This window comes from Aricia agestis, chromosome 9 (genome assembly GCF_905147365.1).
Source record: "Aricia agestis chromosome 9, ilAriAges1.1, whole genome shotgun sequence".
In the NCBI taxonomy this organism is placed as follows: Eukaryota; Metazoa; Arthropoda; class Insecta; order Lepidoptera; family Lycaenidae; genus Aricia; species Aricia agestis.
The window spans coordinates 14564229-14587186 of record NC_056414.1 but is presented as its reverse complement, the minus strand read 5'-3'; the positions used below and the strand labels follow the sequence as shown (position 1 = coordinate 14587186).

The 22958-nt window shown below is 37.5% G+C and overlaps 2 protein-coding genes across 7 annotated transcripts in view; one reads left to right on the top strand and one right to left on the bottom strand.

Moving 5' to 3' along the window:
• LOC121730077 (monocarboxylate transporter 9-like) overlaps positions 1-7125 on the top strand; it is a 31147-nt gene extending 24022 nt beyond the window's left edge. Inside the window, exons 6-8 of the mRNA XM_042118910.1 lie at positions 560-704; positions 2498-2689; positions 6538-7125. Coding sequence (XP_041974844.1) covers positions 560-704; positions 2498-2689; positions 6538-6677 — 477 coding nt within the window. The 3' untranslated portion in view covers positions 6678-7125. The remainder of the gene's footprint in view (positions 1-559; positions 705-2497; positions 2690-6537) is intronic.
• Positions 1-22958, bottom strand: part of LOC121730070 (solute carrier family 12 member 4) — a 371671-nt gene that overhangs the window by 267893 nt on the left and 80820 nt on the right. The window lies entirely within an intron of this gene.

The window sequence follows — 22958 nt, the reverse complement described above, 5'->3', positions numbered from 1 at the left end:
TCAACTTTAATAAACATTTTGACATAAACTCAATATAGTATACAATTTTATATTAATAGTTCCGTATAAGTATATTATTTATTAATCATTAATAATAATAATTATTGTCTGAATAAATATAATAACTATAAAGTAAAAATAAAGTTTGTGTGCGATGGGTTAAATAATAATTTAACGTAAATCGAAACCTTCAAAATTGCCTTTAGAAGTTGCGAGGAGACAGTGTATCGGTCATTCATTATGCATGCGAAACTTTAGACGGATACCCGAAAGTTTGGTTTGACGCAGAATTTGCCAGTTTATTTTTACTATAGATAGATTTGATGTATCGAGGTAATGGGGCCACATCGGTGTTGTTTGGGGCCATTTTGACACTTTAAGTATGACATTAATGTTACGGGCTAAAGCTAAACTTATGTGAGTACGACTTTTTTCTATCTATACGTGTATGGCCATAGCCCATACCTCTATAATGTCCAAATCGTCAATTTATTTATCGAAAAGCGATTATTGTGTTAGGTTTTTCAGAATAATAAACTCTTTTTTGTCTCGCTTTCAGACTGAAATAGCGAATATCATAGCACTAGGGGGTGCTATGGACATGTCGGCACGGCTGATCCTCGGCGTCTTGGGCCAATTCTTCCGCATGAACAGCCGCTACATGTTCTACACGGGAGCGCTCTTTTCTGCTATATTTAGGATAGGTATGTATCCCATAACATTTTACACGGAGTAAGCATAATGGGCCGTTTTCATTCAGCCCTATCGGGCAGGGCATTAGGCAGGGAAGCGGGCAGGGAAGTGGGCAGCACGAGAATGTAAATATAGCCACCAGCGCTTGTTAGGCCGCTACCGCTACCCCTCGCTTAGTTAAGATGTTATATAGTATCAATTTAAAATATAAATATATTATAAATTGGATACCGTTACGTAGTTTTACGTAACGGTATCCAATTTATTTCCCCCCCGATCCGGTGGTAGGCACCAAGTAGGACCATTGGAAAATATTAGTAATTAATATACATAATATTTGGAAATCAATTGGAGTTTGAATTTAGTAGGATGTTTTTTTTATGAAATAATGTGCAAACGAGCAAACGGGTCACCTGATGGGAAGCAACTTCCGTCGCCCATGGACACTCGCAGCAGCAGAAGAGCTGCAGGTGCGCTGCCGGCCTTTTAAGAGGGAATAGGGGAGGGTAGGTATAGGATGATAGGTTGTCTTTTGCTTTGTATTCTTATTAAGCGTTGTTATCCAACATCAAAAAATTCTAACAGGAGAATTATTGTTATTGTTTGTTCCCAAAACATTCGCAAGGTGTTCTTGCTTGCAAATCTTGTTTACGAATTTACGATTTAGCCCAGTTTTGTTAAATATTTTGCAATAATAAAAATATTAGGTGTTTCGAAATCTTAGTCACTAGTATCACAACAAACATCTATTCAGTTTTCAATGTTATTATTATAATGAGAAATGCCTTGGAATATTTTATTATTTTTTCATCATCTCAACTTTATATCACGCCTAACAATAGGATTATTTCCTAATAAATTCTAGTTGAATACAAACCTTTACTTGTCACCGATATAAAGTGATTGGGAAGGAAAAAGTACCTGAAACAAAAAAAGTCTCATTTAATTTATTTTAATGGCGATTTATGCTAGAGGTCTAATAGTGTTGCTATTTTTGTGCACTAGTATTTAAATAGGGAATCGCTTAAGGTGATAGCATAATCTTATATCTTTAAACTTTTTAATTGGAATCTCGGAATCGGCTCCAACGATTTTCATGAAATTTAGATAAATCGATCTAGCTAGGAATCATTTTTAGAAAATGTCTTTGTATTCGTGTTTTATCGATAATGGATAAACTGAAAAATATGACTCTTCCTGACATCTATTGGCGAATAATAATACTATTTTGCGAGCAACTAATTGTTTTAACGACCAGCAGATTGCGTTTTTAAGTAACACGAAGTCAATGAGTGTTTGCTATACCGAGCAAAGCTCGGTCATCCAGGTACTTATAAAGGTGTATTCTGGATTACACTTAAGGGGATTAGTCGAGTGAAAGTATGTGTGTACGAGTGTGTATGTTGTATAATAAAATATTTTTGGCACGCTTGAGAACCTAAGTGGCTTGTTGCATTTGGACTTGAGAGGTAGATTGAGATTCTTAGTAACGAGAGTGAGATTAGGACCGTCGTATTTTATTTTCTATCTTATTATATCTACTCTAGATGACGCCGGCATATCCGTTGCGCCATAATTCGTTTATCGCGCGGGAACTGTACATTTTTCCGTGATAAAAAGTATCCTATGTCCTTTCCCGGGACTAAAGTATCTCTATACCAAAATAAACAAACAATCAAAATCGGTTCAGCTGTTTGGTCGTGAAGAGGTTACAGACAGATAGACAGACAGACGGACGGACAGCCGGACTTTCGCATTTATTATGGAAGTACGGATAGTGACTATAATAACTTTATCTTTCCAGTACTAACCCAGTTCACTACATTCACCCCGCTGCTGATTGTGACGGGTCTGCTGGGGGCTTTCCGGTCCCTCGTGCACATCGCCCAGCCCATCGTGATCGCGGAGCACGTGCCAATAGAGCGGTACCCGTCGGCGTACGGCCTCCTCATGCTGCTTGCCGGTGCTGTCAGCCTCAGCATCGGACCGATGATAGGTGAGGCAGAATTTATGAAGCATCATCATATCTGGGACACGGTAGTGCCCCCGCCAAGACGAGCCATCAGCCAAGCGAACCGCAAGGGCATTTCCTAAATATGCATGGCTTACCGCCGCACTCGGACACATTTTATTATGATTAACTTCAATTTAATGTAGAGTTTGGCAAATAATGTATGAGGCTTATGTGAAAATTTTGAATTAAAAGTAATTAATGTTACATTCTGAGTGCGGCAGTTAGCTGTTTCGTTACTTACTTCAGATCAGAAACTAAGTATTCGCATCACGACTGTAACGAAACGGCGAAGCCATACATTTACTGATATTATGTAGAATTTGTTGAAGTTAGTGTCCGTAGAGTTAAGCCAGATTTGCTAGAGCCAGAGATCTGTAGATTCAGAAGCTTGGCTCTACATTAGATCTGATATCTTTTTCAAAAGGAAAACCTTATGTGGTCGTCTTGGCAACATTTTACATGAAATGTTTTTGGTGAGATTATATAATCCGATATATATTGTACCCAAGATAGGTGAGACATACGTAGCATCAAACTACCCAATTTTTGACAGTCATTCTATTATTGGCACGCTAAGTTTTTGTTTGAAAACAAAAGGAATGACGATGTCATCCACCTCAAAAAAATCCAAATACATACATGGTACACGGTCTTGTTTGAAATCTAAAGATTTTTTAATTTATTAATTTCAAGAAACTTAAAAACGTATACAATTTAACCAAACCAAGGTTTATCGGCGAGATAGATTATTGATACAATGCAGGGCAAACTCCCAATCGTTGCTAGTTATTGGATTATTGGCAGCTTAGAATTTTATTTAAAAATTTAAAAAATGCCAATAATTGGATTTTCTGTAGTATGACTCAAATCTCAATACTATTAGGTACTGGCACTTCAGGCCAATAATTCGGTAGGTCTTTTTAAAACGTAAGAAAGAAAAAGAATTGAGTATTTTTCAAATTAGTTACATAAATCCACAACAAAGACGTGACTAAAATATAAAGTAGACACCGCGACGCATTTCCATAAAAATTTAAAAATTTAAGCCAAGTTGTTGGACTTCGGACATGCTAAGATTGTTAATTTCGAAATCGAATTAATATAATGTAAAGTTACTTTTCGATTCCTAAAACAGTTAATAGGATATACAGCATGACTGGTGAGACACGATCAATACTTAAGGAGAGTACATACTAAAAACAAAATAAAATATTATATATTAAGGCTTTTTTTGCACTATAACAGTACGGAACCCCTCGTGCGCGAGTCCGACTCGCACTTGGCCGAAAATTTACTGTAATATGTGCTAGCAGCGCCCTCTGCTCCGACCTTTGCTTAATATTCCCTATTACCTTAATGTTTATTAACATGACATTATAATTAAGTATTTAATTCTCTTTTAAGTTATTTCAAACAGGATGCTTCCTATTAGGAAATATTACAAATAATAGAATTGAACCTATCAAACAAGTACACTCATTGTTAATATTTAAATTACGAGAAGTATTCCGTTCAATTTAATTAGTCTCTTTTTCGTGGGTCTCTTTGCTATTTAAATTTCAAAGGCTACATTCAATTCCTATCAAATTGTTAAGCGCTTTAAAAACGTTACTATGATCTGCAGTGTACTTTGCTATATTTTATTGTGCTGATATCCTGTATTTTAACCCCGGCAAAAACGTACCGATATTCGATAGCAATAATTATAGGCTACTTGACCTCATTTTTTTCTTCATGCTAATCGTTTGTTAGTCATTCCTTATTACAAAAAAAAACTAATATTTTAAAATTTAAAAAGTAGAAACCCATAAAAATGTCGACTCAAAAATACGCATTTTAAATGCCACGGAAAACACTGTCCGCCATGGTCCGCCATAGTGTGACGTCATATTACTTGTGTTTTATACTCTGTGATAGAAGTGATGTCATAATATTATGTCGCTGTCAAATGTCAAGTTTATATTCAAGTTATCAAATTAAATTAAATTCAGAGTATCAAAACTACTTAAGAAGGGCCGGGACTTAGAACAAAAAAACGACACTCTGTTTTTATAAATTGATAAATAAGTTAATTTTCTTCATTGAAACTTTTAATTACGTGCTAAACGTACGAGTATAAAAGTACAAAAGATTAGGAAAAAATTTAACAAGAAATGAAAAATTACTGGTCTGTTGTCAATGTTGAAAACTTTTGGAGAAATGTTTTGACCATTTCATTTCCCAACTACGTGTTAATGGAGATAATAATTTGAATTAGTCAAGAAAATATATTTTACAAACCTATTTAGGCGTATTCTTATTATTTATGTACTATCAGAGAAGTTGATTCCTATGCAAATCGGGGACCTAAGTAGTTTGGTTGCGTTACGTCAAACCCAGCTGACAGATCACAATTAACATTGAATTGACATATTCGACCAATTAACGTTGGTCTGTCAATTGCATAGGAATTATATTCCCCGATGGTACATAAAAACTTACTATAAACAGTGTAAAATATTTTTGTTTTGTGGCTGTAAAGTCTTGAACCAAAGCCCACTAGCGCATTAAATAAAAAATATTGAATTACAAGTTGATGACGTCACATCCAAATCGAAAGTACCGCAAAAGCGTTTTCTTCAGTACAATTAATTAAAAAAATATATAAACTCGTAAATCAAATCGACTTTATTTATCAATCATAGGATTTTATTTGATGATAAGGGTGAAATATGATTTCTTATGCCAAGTTTTACTAGAAATATGTATTTGTTCAATGAAATTAAATATGTGTCAAGTAGCCTATTGTGTGTGCCAGCCCTGCCAGCCCGTGGCACCGTCGCATCCGAAAAGCACATTAATGTTGGCCTAGTTTTTTTTTTTTGTTGGAAAGCTGATAATTATGATCGAGAGTGACTTTCAATAGTATCATCAGCGCGTTTAGTGCTGAAAATTTTAAGGACTATCTATTTCATAATATTATGTCATAATTATTATATGGAATTCCCAGTGATTGGTATCATCGAAGAAATTGATTTATAGGTGACAGACCTATATAATTTTGTCAAGCTATGTCAATTTAATATAACTGCTCGACAAGGCTTTAAATGAAGGTGGGTGACATTGACGGGAGCGCTGCTGGTGAAGGAGAACTGTCACAAATGACGTTTTTGTATGAAACAAGCGTTTAGTTCCTTTTCTCGCCACGTTCATATAAAGCCTTGTCGAACTGTAGCCGTGATCTGTCGGTTGGGTTAGACATACAGCGGCTAAATTATGTAGGTCCGCCTTCTGTCTATGAATCAATTCTCCGATAGTATAGTATACGTGGGAGAGCCATGCTTCGGCACGAATGGGCCGGCTCGACCGGAGAAATACCACGTTCTCACAGCAAAACCGGCGTGAAACAGCGCTTGCGCTGTGTTTCGCCGAGTGAGTGAGTTTACCGGAGGCCCAATCCCCTACCCTATTCCCTTCCCTACCCTCCCCTATTCGTTTCCCTTCCCATCCCTACCCTGCCCTATTTTATTCCCTCTTAAAAGGCCGGCAACGCACCTGCAGCTCTTCTGATGCTGCGAGTGTCCATGGGCGACGGAAGTTGCTTTCCATCAGGTGACCCGTTTGCTTGTTTGCCCCCTTATTTCATAAAAAAAAAAAAAAAAAGTACGATAATCGGCATTTTAGTGGTTTGTTATTCCTGAATTGAATTAAGTTTTACACATTGTAGATAACTCGTTTAGTCATAAAAAAATGAATAATAATAATACATAATAAATAAAGCAATAATTATTTATTTCCAGAAATAAATGATTCTAATTCTGATTCTGATTCCGAAAATATTGTTGTTTCAGGTTTCATCCGTGACTACACGAAGAGCTACACTATAGCGTTTATAATGCTGGCGGTCTGCAACTTGCTGTGCGTCATTCCCTGGACAATTGAAGCCATCATCATGAGAAGAAGACCACGACAGGATACTGCACACACCTGAAGCATTTGACCTCTTTGTGACAGTCTATGTACATATAATCTGGCGAGGATCTTGTGGCACCTGGGTGACTTTGCCATGGGGGCGTGTCTCAAATTTGTATGCTACTGTCTATCGAGTGACGCTTCAATGGCAGTATTAGTTCCAAAAGCCATGTGCCAAAAGACCCTTGTCGGTCTATAACCCTCTACTGCTTCTGCCCCGCGGACGTAGCGGCGGGCAAAAGCTAGGACTTATAAAAATACTCATTTTATTATCTTGCCGTAGAGATAATTTTAATATATAGTTCCTGGACATCTAAGTTGGTAAGAAAACGATCCTATAGATTAAAGTTTATTTAAATCTCCTTCTGTGTGGTCTCCTTAGTCCGTTTAGTCGGTTTCTAATGTTTTGACTTCAGTCCGCGGGGCTAAAATAGTCACATTTAGCAATTCATCTCAATTCTCAATCAATTCACAAAATGAATTGTCAAAACTGTCAAACTGACGAATGTCAAATTAGTACGAATTTAGACATCTGAATTGCAAACAGAGTGTCAATTTTGCGATTTTTAAAAAATGAATTCATATTATTTATGATTCTCCAAAGCGACCATTTTAGCCCCGCCGGTCGCTGTTCAATTCTAAGGTTTTTTGACCTTTTAAAATCGGACGTTATGACCAGTTTACATTATTCCAATCCAGTAATCCAATCCAGAACTGGATTGTTACTGGAATTATGTAAACGGACACTGGATTGCAATGGAATGCAATTCAGTACATTTCTGTGCATTCCAGTAGCGATTAATCACTGGGTTGGATCAATGGAATTTTGGTTTTACCCGAATAGGTATTTCTAAAAAAATTATTCTATTTTCAATAGATTTATTGATTGGTCAACTTTTTTAGCCAATGAAAAGCACAAATGAATAGATAAATTTATTTTAAAAATCCCAGAACTTTATAACTTATATGTATCATGATCATTAAATAAATTGGCTTCCAAATATTAGCGTTATAATTATAATTATGAAATTAATTAAAACAGAATTGCTTACATAATATTAACATGAATTTTTGAGAGAGATTATTGTAACTAGGTATAATATTATGAGCGATGTGCCATATTTGTGTAAGCATTAGAAGACGTGTTTTTATGAATATAATATACTAATGAATGAAAACATGGCCGAGTTATATAGGTACTGCCCATATCAATGTTATCTAAGGGCCCTTCCACACCACGTTTTTTTCGATCGATACAAACGCAAGATGAACGCTCAGCAAACCCATGGAAGCCTAAAGTTTTAAAATGTGTGTCAAAATGCGATGCGTAGCGCAGAAGACGAGCGCATCAGAAACGCGCGTCGTCAGCATAGTAAAAGGAGGGGAAGTAAGTTATCTTCATACAAAGACACCGCGTGCGGCTTGTATGTGTGCGCCATAGTATCAATGCGTCGCCACGTACGGCACACAACAAAATCTCGGCGAGTTTTAGAGGCTGGTACCAGCTTGTACCGCCGAGATTTTGTTGTGTGCCGTACGTGGCGACGCATTAATACTACGGCGCACACATACAAGCCGCGCGCGGTGCCTTTGTATGACGATAACTTACTTCCCCTCCTTTACTATGTCGTCAGCGCGCGTCGAAGGGCCCTAAGTAGGTTCTTTTGGTGTGCATTGATGGAACAGCCATTTATAATACGACCCAACGTAAAATTGAAATACAATTTGCGTCCATCCAAACGGACGTACGGTCGTACATTTTTACGTACGTTTTTGGACTGTTTATCGTCCATTTAGTTGAATGCAAGTATCGTCAATTCACACAGTACCAAAATAGTGAAGATATAGGGTGTGTATGTGTCGTATAGAGTTCACTGTGAAAGTAGCAGCGCTAAAACAGTTTCTGTTAAGTTTTGTATGGGAAAATTCTGGCCCGTATAAAACACAAAGGAAAAACCTCTTTCAGCTCTGTTACTGTCACACTTAAGTATGTACCACCGAGGAAATTGATTCCTAGGCAGTTGACGGACCTACGTCATTTGGGCGGATTTTGTCAATTCGATGTTGATCGTGATAGAATGGCTGGGTTTGATAAAACACGGCCGATTTACGTAAGGGCCGGGACACAAAAACACGATACGACGTCGTGTCGTGGGAATCCACGACGAGCATCGTAAAAAACTACGATGTGACATCGTGACGTGCCACGATATACGGCACGACGTCGCGTCGTAGAAACTCACGATGCGTCATCCTTGAATTTTTACGTGAGTTTCTACGACTCGACGTCGTGCCGTGTGTCGTGGGACGCTACGACGTCGCTTCGTAGTTTTTTCGCGATCGCGATGCTCGTCGTGGATTCCTACGACACGACGTCGTGTCGTGTTTTTGTGTCCCGGCCGTTAGTCCGCTATCTGCCTATGCTATGAATCAACTTCTCTGATAGTCAAGGGCACAGAAATAAATCAAGATAGAACGGCGTCGCGCGTGCGTTGCTAAGGAATTGATCGTGTCAATTTTTGCTTTAGTTAAAACAAATAACTTATCCGTGGCAAGAAATACCTCCTTTTGACCGATTCACTTTCATACTTCTGTTTTTACGCTTAGACACTGCACAATGAGGCATTTTTGCCCAACCGCTCCGGTGCAATCGAGACGTGCGAGCTATCTGAATGAACGTTCAACGAATCTTGCACGACAGAGCAAGATTGAAACACGCGTACTCCACCCGCTTAGCCGTTCTATCTTGATTTATTTCTGTGGTCAAGGGACTCATACACACCCTGAAGTTTTATCACTTTGTTTTGTTACACCCTGTAGAATGAGCTTAAAGCTCCTTTTAAAGGCAACTTAGAGTTAAGGCTAGTCGATATGCCAATCGCATGTGTTCAAAAGTTGTCAAAAATGTATTCTTACCTTATATTCCCTATATGATAATATTATATCATAATATTATAAATATAGTAATTAGAATGTAAGTTATTTCATAGATAATAAAGTTATTATTTTGTTACTTGGTGTTTTATGAGCCTTTTAACCATACTAAAATTATAATAAATTCGAAAGTGTGTCTGTCTGTCTGTCTGTCTTATTGCACAATAATACATTTTTTTTTGTGCAATGTTTTCATGTTCAGTTGAAGCAACGTTGAGCAAGATTTAGCTGCCGCTGTAGTTTAGCTGGCAGCTAAACGTAAACGAATACGTCGCTGGTCGAAAGTGTGCTACAGGAAAAGGCCAAAATCGGCCTAACGATTTTTTACGAGCGCGCCTCTTCTTCCTCAAGATGTAACAGACTGAAAAATATTGCTCAATACCGACCCTACAGAAAAGTATAATAATATCTATGGACGCTTCACACCACGTCAGTCTGGCCCCGTGCTAAGTACCTGAAGGACTTGTGTTACGGGTACCAGACAACGGAAATATATTTAATACTTTATACTATACATATATTTAAGATTTTTATTATATGAATAATATGATACACATATTTAATATATCTCTAGTCTTGGATGTGCCAAGACTCAGGAACTTTTTTGAAAAACTTTTTGTTCCGCCGGAGGGATTCGAACCCGCAACCCCCCGGCTTGAGCTACCAACAGCCCACCAACTGAGCCACAGAGGTCGTCAAAAAAGTTTGGTACAATAAAAATAATTAAACTAGCTCAAACTTTCGTTCAATCACTGCACAATGTTTAATACTACTCGTAGCTAAAAGTCGAGATTGTGAGGGCTCGCGTCGTATTTTTGCGTCGGTTGTTTTAGGGTTCCATACCCAAAGGATAAAAACGGGATCCTATTACTAAGACTTCGTTGTCTGTCTGTATGTCCGTCTGTCCGTCTGTCTCTCTGTCTCCAGCCTGTTACTTAAGAACCGCTATAACTAGACTTCTGAAATTTTCACAGATTGTGTATATCTATTGCCGCTATAACAACAAATACTAAAAATAAAATAAAGTAAATATTTAAGGGGGGTCCCATACAACAAACGTGATTTTTTTGACCCTTTTTGCTCGTAATCAATAATGGTAGCAGGTAGGTACTTGAAATAATCACAATATACTTAGTTATATTTGTGCTTTAATAATTAATGATAAAATTAAAATAAAATAAATATTTAAGGGGGGCTCCCATACAAAAACACATTTTTTTGTTAACTTTTGCTCAATAACTGTACGGAACTCTACGTGCGCGAGTCCGACTCGTACTTGGCTGATTTTATTTTTATATTTTAATAGTAACCAAACCTTGACTGACCAATGATAACACATCTACATATATGAATAAAAAATACTATGTTAAATCACAAATCAATAGGCGTGATATTTCCGTAAAGTGTACCACAAAAGTTCTCAGGTTGTGGGATATACTATAGGGCGAGCGAAGCAAGCGAAGTGATTAATAATTCTAATTAATCGTCAATAATATTGTACAATTCGTAATATTGGGCAATAAAATTGACCGTCTAGGGACCGCCTCATAGTAAGCGTCTAATCGTGAAAAACCAAACTACTCAGGATAGAAGTCTTAGCTGTCCTATTGAACCGTTTAACAAAGATAATAAAATATGATAATATTTTATATTTAAATATGAAATGAGCTCAAAGCAATATCCTAATTTAATGCGGAAAACCAGATTTAAAAATATAACTTAACCACCAGTGGAAGTGTGCTAGTGATATATTATATAAAACTCAAAGGTGACTGACTGACATGGTGATCTATCAACGCACTGCCTGATCTATCAAACCAATGGACCGATCGGGCTGAAATTTGGCATGCAGGTATATGTTATGACGTAGGCATCCGCTAAGAAAGGATTTTGATAAATTCCAACCCCAAGGGATTATAATAGGGGGTGAAAGTTTGTATATAATAATACTTCTTAACGCGAGCGAAACCGCGGGCAAAAGCTCGTATAGTATAAGAAACTAAAGTCAAAATAATATTTTAAGGTGGCTCCAGCAGTCACTCCGCCGTTTATGAACCGATTTTCGAAATGTTTGTTTTGTTGTATGAGGTTTCACTCCAGTTTGGTCCCATTTTGACAAAAGTGGTGACCTGATGATGGGAACCATGAGTAATCGAGGGAACTCCTCGAAATTTATATGGAAACATATGGCGATTTTGGTTTTATAAGAAGCATCCTAAGCATATGCTACCAAATCGCAAGATTTTGCACCGAGATATACTATGGTTCCGAAGATACTAAGAGAACTCCGGATTCCTTATAGATACAAGTTTGGGGGTTTAGGCGCTGTTTTAAGAACTGAAAGCATATTATGCTACTATACAAATTACATTCATCATCATCATCATCATTACCACGACAGGGTCACCAATGTCACAAAAATTTAACATAACAAATTCAACCTTAACTCCAGACCGTAAGGCACACATTTGACATTACTTCTGAGAAGTAAGTTGCTTCGATAATATTTTTAAATGTAAGTATTGTACTTGTACTATTATCTATTCTGTGGTATTGTTTAAAATTATCTGCAGCTGATATTATATTTTGTCAAATTGTAATAACTAATAAGATACGCAGAGTAATATCGACGGGTGAAAGCAGAAGTGGCGTATCTCGAAAAACCCAACTTTACAGTAGAGCCAAAAAACTTTTTTTAAAATTCATAACTTCTATATTTATCAACATAGAACGTTAAAAATTGGAACGTATTTATATTAATCTGAGGCCTATACGATGAGTTTCTTTAAATTGTTCTAAAGTTGATATTTCATTGATTTTTAACAAGTTACGACAAAATATTTTTCTATTTTATGCAGCAGAAATGTTGTATCTTTGAGAGGAAATGTAATATAGACAACTTAAAAAAGCAAATTTTTTTTGAGCGACGGATCTATCGTATCTCAATTAAGACATGCCGCTACAAATTTCATTTCGCCGTATCTTGTTTACTTAATTAAATTGCATTACAACTTTTGGTTTAAGTGCAAAATCGGCGACAGACGTTGTTATTATGGAATGCTGTATCTTAAAGTGAATGAATTGTTTGTTTTAAAAGAATGTCATTATAACATATTATAAGAAATAATACGATTATTTACTGTTATTTGTTTATAATATAAGAAAATAAACAGGGAATTTTACATGTGTGCAGCAGAAAATTACGTGAAAAACGCACGGTGGAAGACTGCCACTCATTAAGGTGATGAGTGGCAGTCTTACACCGTGAAGAATGATGGCGAAAAGTTGCAGGAGCACTCCCTGTGATACAGCCGATAGAGGAATTAGAGTGCAGCTACATCTCGGCGTAATTCCAAGGGGTCAAGCCTGTTTGAAATACTATGGCAGTCAACAATTCAAGCGGCTCTTCGTTGGATACGATCCAAAGGGAGTAGTTGGTATTTGGCGCCCCTGTCCATGAGAAGAGTATTCCATATAAGGCCGAACCTGCGCCTTGTAGAGTTGTAGACGTTAGCCCGGACTGGAATATTGTCTCGCTCTGTTAAAAACACCAAGCTTTTTCGAGGCTAGCTTGGCTTCACCCTCTAGATGACACCGGAACTGGACTTCGCTCGATATGTTTACGCCAAGTATTTCAATGCTGGGGGAGATTGTTAAAGAGGTACCTTGAAAACAAGGAGATATATGACTATTGGTGACTTTTTAGTGGTGAACGCGTAAACTTGTATCTTGGCGGGGTGGAATTGGAATAAGTAACGTCGATCCTATTCAGAGACTTTCCTGTGAATTCTCTATTTCAGACACAAGTTCGTTTCGACTCTCAATGACATTTAGAAAAATAAGGGGGGAGCTGGTATATAGGGGATCAACTGTACTATCATTTGCATAGCAATAAATGCCGTTGGTCTGTAACATGTCATTGATCTGCTAAGAAAATTGTGACCCATTTGCATAAATTCTCGGGGAGCCTATATTATGGAAGCTTTGAAAGCAGCGCTTTTTGCCAAACCCGATCAAAGGCCTTTGTAATGTCCAAACTAACAGCCAATGTCTCTCCCTTCGACTCAATCACCTGAGCCCAACGATGAGTTAGGTACGCCAAGAGATCACCAGCCGAGCGACCCTTTCGGAACCCGTACTGTTTGTCGCTTAGTAATCCCAAGCCGCCCAAGTATCGAAAGAGCTGGCTATTGATAATGGATTCCATAATCTGCGAGAAGACGGAGGTTATAACGATTGGTCTGTAGTTGGAAGGATATGAGCGGTCACCTATTTTGGGGATCGGGTACACCAAAGCTGTCTTGCAAGAGGCCGGGACAGTGCCAGAAGTGTAGGAGAAACGAAAAAGACGTGACGTGAGCCAGCTCTGGAGCACACAATAGAAGCCGGCTCACTCTGCTTTCTACGAGGACGGGTTGGGGTCCTCAGAGAGGAGGAAGGTCGAGTGCGGTGTCCCACAAGGTTCACGTCTGGATGTTTCTTGCTTCGACTGGGCCCTGCGGTGTGCTCTTCTCTCGGGCATGGTGCTCGTCTGTTACTGCGACCACACCAATGTCTTATTCCGAGAGAAGACCTTCGAGGAGGCTGCGCGGCTGGCTGAGGTGGGAGCATCCCTCGCCTAAGCAAGCCCGAAACCCTACTCTTCCGCGGACCCAGGAGGAGAGGTCCCCCACCCGGAGCACGACTCCTTATCGAAGAGATGGAGGTCAGGATGAGTCCGACGCTTAAATGTCTTGGACTCATCCTGGACAGGAGGTGGACCTTCGGCCCACATTTCTAACAGTTGGGACCGAAGGTCGTGAGGGTGGCGAAGACCGCAGCGGGTCTTTGCGGTGAACGTCCTGGGCGACAGCCACTGCCCTGGTGGAAAACCCGGCGTGGGAGCTTGTTGCGACGGTCTCTGCCGAGTTGCACCTCCTCGTTTCAGAGAGGTCACGGGGCGAAGACCTACATTGGGAGGAGCTCGGGCGGGTCCGAAAGCTGGGATAGCAGTGGCTGTTGAGGAGGTGGGGTGAGAGTCTGGCGCAGGCCCAGTACGGTTAACGTACTGCTCAGGCTCTGCATCCAGTTCTTGCGGCGCCGCAAGAGAAAACCCCTCACCTTCCGCCTTGCACAGGTACTCACTGGACACGGGTGTTTCGGTGCGTACTTGTGTAATGTCGCCAGGAGGGAGCCAACGCCAACCTGCCATGAGTGCGGTGCTGCGGAGGACACGGCCCAGTACACCCTCGAGGTGTGCGTTTGTTGGACCGTGCAGCACCATGATTTTTGGCGGTGCTTGGGCGGGACCTCTCGCTCTGCCCATCAAAAAAAGGCCCACTCTGCTTTCACTATACTTGATTAAGCTTCATTTATGACACGAATAAACGTGCATTGATAAAATAGTGTTAAGAATACGGCAACAAAATCGTTTTCTCAAATCGACGCTCGCGCATCAACTAAAAGGCGTTAAGAACGGCGTATAATGAGCGCCGGCGAAGGTATCATAGAGGGGCGGGAGGGAAATAAAATGGCGTTACTTATCTCTGTACACATAACTCAACTATATTCGTCGGTTGTAAGTATAGGTTTAAGATTAAAATTATGTGTTTAAAATGTAATATTTTTTTATTTATTTATTTATTGATACACAAAAATTAATATACAGTTGACAAATAACAGTGTTAAAAACCCATACTGGGCTTGTGCTAACACGGCCTCACGGGATATAATAAGTAACGCTACAATGGAAAAATTAAGTAACCTACGGCTAACATAATATCTTCTAGTACATATTTTATTACATAAGCATTCACCTGTTCATCACACTGCATTGCCATTCAGAATACTTGTACCTTTTCCTATTCATAAAACGCGTGCGCACGCTATGCGCCCGCAGTACGACTGTGCAGCTACGCGTTGCAATTTGCATTACAGGCATAGCTACTGCCTGTAGACAAGTCTCGACTCTCGACTCTCGTCGGTGTTGCGCCCGCTTATACAGGGCGATAGTAAATGTTACACATTATTAATTTATAAATTGGCTGTATGAATGCATCAATTTATGCTGAACACATAATGTTATAGTGGAAGTAATAACTAAAATTATTTACATTTTTCATACCTATGAAATAAGTATGAAATAAACTGTCGTATCTATAAAAGTACACAATATTCCCCGACACACCTTGACAACAATTATGGACTAAAATATTACTTTACACAAGTTAGGAATTATTTGAACTTAAAGGCAGTAAATATTATTTCATTACTTTTTAAAGTTGTTTGGCGGGGTTTTTTTTTAAATTTCTTAATTTAATTTTATTTCATACTTTTTAAACTTGTGTTGGTTATAGTGCAGAATAATTCCTATCAACGTATTTACCATCTATCAATGTCCTTTTCGATGAGGCCGTCAATATGAGCCCAAACATGAAACCTCCACTTTGGGTTCATACGAAGCTCGGTTCCTATAGAATCCAGGTAATGCTGCAGCAGCATGTAAATATTTACTGTCTAGTGTCTATCTACTTCTTACTGGTTGTCGCAATTAAAATGAGCCCAAACAAGAAACCTCTGCTCTAAGTTGGCGAGGAGTTGGATATCCTATTGATTACCAGGTGATACTGCAGCACCTGGTCAACTTTCCATTAATATGTGTATACGTATATTGCATATTCACAAATGTCACGAACTAGAATGAAATATAAAACCCATCAAACGAATACAAGTTGCTAACGGCCTTTCATGAACCAGATAAACCCTGATTGTCCAGCACTGAGCAGGCTGATGATGATGAATTATAGCTAAGAACACTCTCGATCATGTCAGCTTTCAAATAAAAAAAACTAGATCAAAATCGGTCCATCCGTTTGGATGCTACGATGCCACGGACAGATACACACACAGACAAACAGACAGACAGACCGACACGTCAAACTTATAACACCCCTCTTTTTTGTCGGGGGTTAAAAAGAGTGAAATTATTATTTTTAACAAAAAATTAAAGCCGACTTCCAAGGTAAAAACAATAATAACATCCATATTATATGAACTAAAAAGTATTAAATAATTTTTCCTATCTAATAGTGCCTTTTTCCGAATTCGGCTAAAAATCAACTATTTCTGTAGGTACTTACTCAATCTTAATAATTTTGAAGTCGGTGCCAGTTCCAAAAGTTTCAAATATTCTGGCAGACTGAAGATTCAGCTATATCTGGTACCGACTTCAAAATGATGAAGATTGAGTACAGAAATAGTTGATTTTTAGCCGAATTCGGAAAAAGGCACTATTAGATAGGAAACATTATTTAATACTTTTTAGTTCATATAATATGGATGTTATTATTGTTTTTACCTTGGAAGTCGGTTTTAATTTTTTTGTTAAAAATAATAATTGACTGTAACCGACAGTATTCGGCAATAATTTGAGAATAGTATAATATAATCTATTCTTATCTTACACATGGCTATTTTTCCTCAATAGTTAATAATATACTGTAAAAACCCTACTAATGCGTAAAAACACATTTTTCCCGTAGGAAAATTATTCGGGCGGAACTGTAACACATCTTTAAATGTATCTAAAACTCGATTCTAATCTTACCGTAAAAGGCAGAGGTTTATTATAGCGCTTATTACAGAAGTGTGAAAACTAAGTAAGTATTCAACATTATTCGACATCAGGAAAACTGCATACTTTTCATTTACCAACTTTTTTATATTTATTTACCTTTAGTGAAACGGTTGTAATGACATCCGAAAAAAAACCGGTCAAGTGCGAGTTGGACTCGTCCATGAAGGGTTCCGCAGCAGCAATAAAGTTTATTTTTGTGAAATTAAAAGGTTTTTGATATATTTTTATATCTCAGTTGATTTAATGAAAGTTAATTAACGTTTACCATTTAAGACATAAAAAAACCACTTGCTAGATCTCGTTCAAACTAATTTTCGTTGGTAATTTTATATAGTAATGTACATCAAATTATTATATTGTTTTAGACTTATCATGCCCCCACTTTAGAAGGACACACGTTTTACCACTTTGGTAGAGTCTCTCTCGCAAACTATTCAGGTTAGAAAAATATGATATTATAAGATAGAGGTATCTTATAATATCATATTATTTTTGAAGACCGATCTATAGATACCCCACACGCGTAGGTTAGATGAAAAAAAATATTTTTTGTTTCAGTTGTACCTATGGGGACCCCTAATATGTTTAATAATTTTTCCATTTTTGTATCAAAATTTTAATGCGGTTCACAGACTACATCTACTGACCAAGTTTCAATAGTATAGCTCTTATAGTTTCATTCAGATTATATCTATTTATACATCTATACATATAAATAAAATTGGAGTGTAGATGTTTGTAATATTGAAAGAACCGTTTTTTACTAAATGCATATGAATGTATTAACATTTTTTAAAATTTTTGTCTGTATGTCTGTCTGTCTGTCTGTTTGTTCCGGCTAATCTCTGAAATTACTGGAGCGATTTTGACGGGACTTTTTTAGGCACATAGCTGATGTAGTAAGGCATAATTTAGGCTACTTTTTAACCGACTTCCGAAAAGGAGGAGGATATATTTTACTTCTTTTATAAAGGAACCTTAAAAAGGGGATTTTTTCTCTCTTTTTTGTTATCTTTGTTATCACATTTTGCTGACACGGACGAAGTCGCGGGCAATAGCTAGTATTATATATTTTTAAAAGATTAAACCCATACAAAAACTTTAAAAAAGTATAAAAGTACAGAAAAAGCGACGACAAGTAGAAATATTGATAATAACTAAATAATATTATTATATTATAGCCAAAGCCCAAAGTACATTATGTATATTGTGGTATGTGGTTATAATTTTTGCATAAACCAACGTTCAAGCATTTGACCGACTACAAACCAGTATGCGAGCAAACGCTACTGCTTGTAGACTTGGTTTTATGTCTTCTTTAATTTAATATCAAGTTAAAAATAATAAAAAAAAAGAAAAAAGAATAATGACAGCTAAGAGTTTGGGAGAGTTTGAGGAAGTCCCACCCGAAGGCGGTTGGGGTTACGTAGTGTGTGCAGGAATATCACTTATTTTTGTAAGTTTTTGATTATTTTTTTTATTGTTATTGTTTGTGATTAATATTTTTTTATTGTTTTTTATGATTATTATTTTTCATCTTATTGCATGTCAATTTTAAGTTATTGTACGGAGATTCTTTCACCCGGTTTCGTGATAAAAACTTTCCTTTGTCATCTTCAAAATTTATTTTAGTAACAGACTGACTCTGGGTGAAGCCTTTGGGACAGCATAGACTAGTTAAAAAAAAAACAGACAAACACATACAATTTAATTCTGGAAGCCAAAATTATAATATGATCTGCCTCATAGCCTTTATTAAGCTCCCTACAATCAAAATAACGAGGCATATTCTATAGAATTTCATACAAACAATTTATAACAATAATATGAAGTTTCGTAGTCTCGTCGTTTGGGCTTGCACTGGTGTTATTTTGACTTACAGCAGCTATAATTTCCCTGGACGGCGATGTCATTCGCCAGAAAACACCCTTCTAGGTTCCCTTCTGTTTTCGTTGAGAATCGTGGTTCAAATCCAAAGATAGAACTAAACAACAATACAGGAAAATTCGCCGGAAAACACCCTCCTAGTTTCCCTTCTGTTTTCGTTGAGGATTGTGGTTCAAATCCAAAGATTCAAACAACAATACAAAAAAACATATGGGATCTATCATCGGATACTTTCATATTATTGGCAGTCATATTCTATTACTGGTACCTTAGGTTTTAGTTTGAAAATACTTTCAACGCTTAACACTGGTCTGCAACGAAATGCTCCTTTTCATAAAAATATGATTTTGAAGAGTTTAGTGTGCTAAATCTAGTATATATGTGGTTTGATTTCCGTTTTTTTCTATCACTACTATAGATGGCATTGGCATAAGTGGTTTTAGCACGAATTTGCACGCACGCATCAGTGAGATCTATATTAGGCCTGGAGATACAGACACAAAATTCTTGTTCATTTGTACCAGTATGGCGGTTTTACAGGAGTATAATTACGTAAAGGCAAAAAGGAAAATGATGGTCATAGCGCTCGCATCGACAGCCCAAACGCGTGGGCGTTAATCGAACGTGTCTGATAAATAACGAATGTGGAACGATTTGTCCCACAAAAATGCTTGTATTTTCAGATAGTCGAAAAAAATAAGTAGGCGAAAGCGTAATGCCATAATTGTCGGGTGCGGCTTACAGCCTGCCATACCGACGCGAATACGTTAATTTTAATAAAAAAAAATTAACCATTTGTACCAGGCTCATTTTTGCATGGCTAATCATCGTCGAAAATCACCTTGCCATACTTTTCCGACAGGTCCATTGGGACCTGTCGGAAAAGTATGGCAAGGCTAAAAAGTAATGCAATAAAGAAAAATTACACATTTGCAGTGGTATGGCCGCCATACCACTGCAAATGTGTAATTTTTTTTTCGCCAAACGATTTGTACCCTACGTTTGGGCTGTCAGTGCGAGCGCTATGACCATTATTTTCCTTTTTGCCGTTACGTAATTATACTCCTGTAGAACCGCCATACTGGCACAAATGACCAAGATTTTTGTGTCAGTATCTCCAGGCCCGTATCACCAATAGCGTTCAATACCTTAAAAGTTTTATTTGTGATTGTTTCTTTTTTACACCGATTTTTTAGTAAGTTTTATATTTTATTTATATACTTATACTTACTTAAATATGTTGTGCTTATTTATTTATTCACCTATAAAGCAAAATGAAATCACACAACTGGAATAGTGTTCTCAATAAAGCTTTCTCTTTGTTTTTTAGGTACAATATTATACCATACGAGCTTTTGACCGAGGCTTCGTTTGCGTTAAGAAGTATTATTATATACAAACTTTCATCCCCTATTTGAACCCCTTGGGGTTGGAATTTATCAAAATCCTTTCTTAACGGATGCCTACGTCATAACATCTACCTGCATACCAAATTTCAGCTCGATCCGTCCAGTGGTTTGGGCTGTGTGTTGATAGATCACTATGTCAATCAGTCACATTTGAGTTTTATATATATACGAGCTTTTGCCCGCGGCTTCGCTCGCGTTAAGAAGTATTATTATTTACAATCTTTCATCCCCTATTTGAACCCCTTGGGGTTGGAATTTATCAAAATCCTTTCTTAGCGGATGCCTACGTCACAACATCTACCTGCATGGCAAATTTCAGCCCGATCCGTCCAGTGGTTTGGGCTGTGCGTTGATAGATCACTATGTCAATCAGTCAGTCACCTTTGAATTTTATATATATAGATAGATTATATTAAGAAGTTGTATATGAACTCCCCTGACATTTTGTGCTACTTTTTTAGGGTTCCGTACTCAAATAAAATAAATAAAATAAAAATAAAAATAAAAATAAAAATAAAAATAAAAATAAAAATAAAAAATAAAAATGTTTATTTTCGGACAACAAGATCCATTAAATATTAAAAATAAAATGTTAGTATAGGCTTATATTCTAGTTTTGTTAGTACTCATATTTAACTAAGGACTTCGTAGTATTAATTAAGTTGCAAATAAACGGACAGCTCCCGCCATCTGCTATCTCCTTCAGAAGACCGTCACTGCTGCCTCTTATGCGATGTAACAATGACGCCGCTTTTTTGCGTAAGATGGCGCTAAAGCTATCTACGTCCGCGTGTGCAAACATAGATGAGGCGCTGCAAAAACGAGGCAACTTTAACAGTGCTCTGAAGGCATTATTATACTGGACCCGCAAGGCGCTGTACGATTTTTGCGTGTACCTGACCCACAGACTGCTCGAGTAGAATGATGTGCAATATGCTTTAAAAAGCGTTACTTTAACTGCAATGGAGCATCGAGCAAACCTGCGTGCCAACATATTCGCTCTTACCGAAAGCGCCCTGCGTTCCCTCTCCATGTCAACATCATCTTTTAAATCTTCAGTCACATAATGACCCAGATATTTAAATTGCTTAACCCTTTTTAGAGGCTTATCATACAGATTTATTGGAGGTATGATATTTGGACACTTATTACCAGCTTTAAACACCATGTATTCACTCTTTGCGACATTATACATAAGTCCATGGATATTTGCATATGATTCGCAGATTTTTAAAAGTTTCCTGAGCGCGCTCACCGAGGGGGCCAGCAGCACCATGTCATCTGCGTAACTTACATTATTTACACATATGTGGCCAATGTGACAACCAATATGTGTGTTGCTGAGCTCCTCGATCAGCTCATTTACGTACAGGTTGAAGAGGTTTGGCGAGGTTAACCCCCCCTGCCTCACCCCACACTCCATTTTGTAAGGCTCAGAAAGCTCATCCGCCCATCTAACAAAGTTAACTTGACTGCCGTACCAGTATTTAAAGACCTCCAATAAATCTGTCGGTAAGCCCGTCTTTTCTAGCTTATTCCATAGGAGATTATAAGCAACCAGGTCAAATGCCTTCGATAAATCCAGGAAACAGGCATACACAGGAGTACGCCTGTCAGTGTAGTTTGTTGTCTGTCCGTATGTCCGTCCGTCTGTGTGTCTCCAGGCTGTATCTCAAGAACCGTTATAGCTAGGCTTCTGATTTTTTTACTGAATGTGTATATCTGTTGCCGGTATAACAACAAATACTAAAAACAAAATAAAATTAATAATATCTAAGAGGGGCTTTTTTGCTCGTTATCAATAATGGAAACAGGTAGGCACTCGAAATTTTTAAAAATGCCTTAATTACATGTGCACCTTCATGATACGAGTAATTAATAATAATATGAAAATAAAATAAAATTTTAAGGGGGCTCCCATACAAAAAACACCATTTTTGGCCTATTTTTGCGGAACCCGTCGTCCGCGAGTCCGACTCGCACTTGGCCGATTATTGCTATTTAAGTGGCGAATTTACTATTAACTCATCCATGTGAAGAATGATTTCTTTCAACTTCTTTCTTTATACAAAGCCATCAAATGCAATATGTCCCTATTGGATTTTTACTTGGACCTTTTTCCACAAATTTTGGAGCAGCTGTATCAGATTAACACGGCAAAAGGTTAAAGTCATGACATATAGCACATAAAAAAATCTATTATGGAAAATGGTCAAAAGCGATGCTTTCCAATTTCTGTGCTTGCTTTGTTGCGAACACAAAGAAAAGTAATGAGAGCATTACTTTTCTTTTTTCTTATATTTTCTACTAATATATTAATTTAATAATTTTTAGGTTTTATTTAAACACACTTTTTTTCAACATTAATTGTATCAGTTTGAACAATTATATAATATTACAAGCTGTTGCCCGCGACTTCGTCCGCGTCAACATAGTATAATAACAAAGATGGATA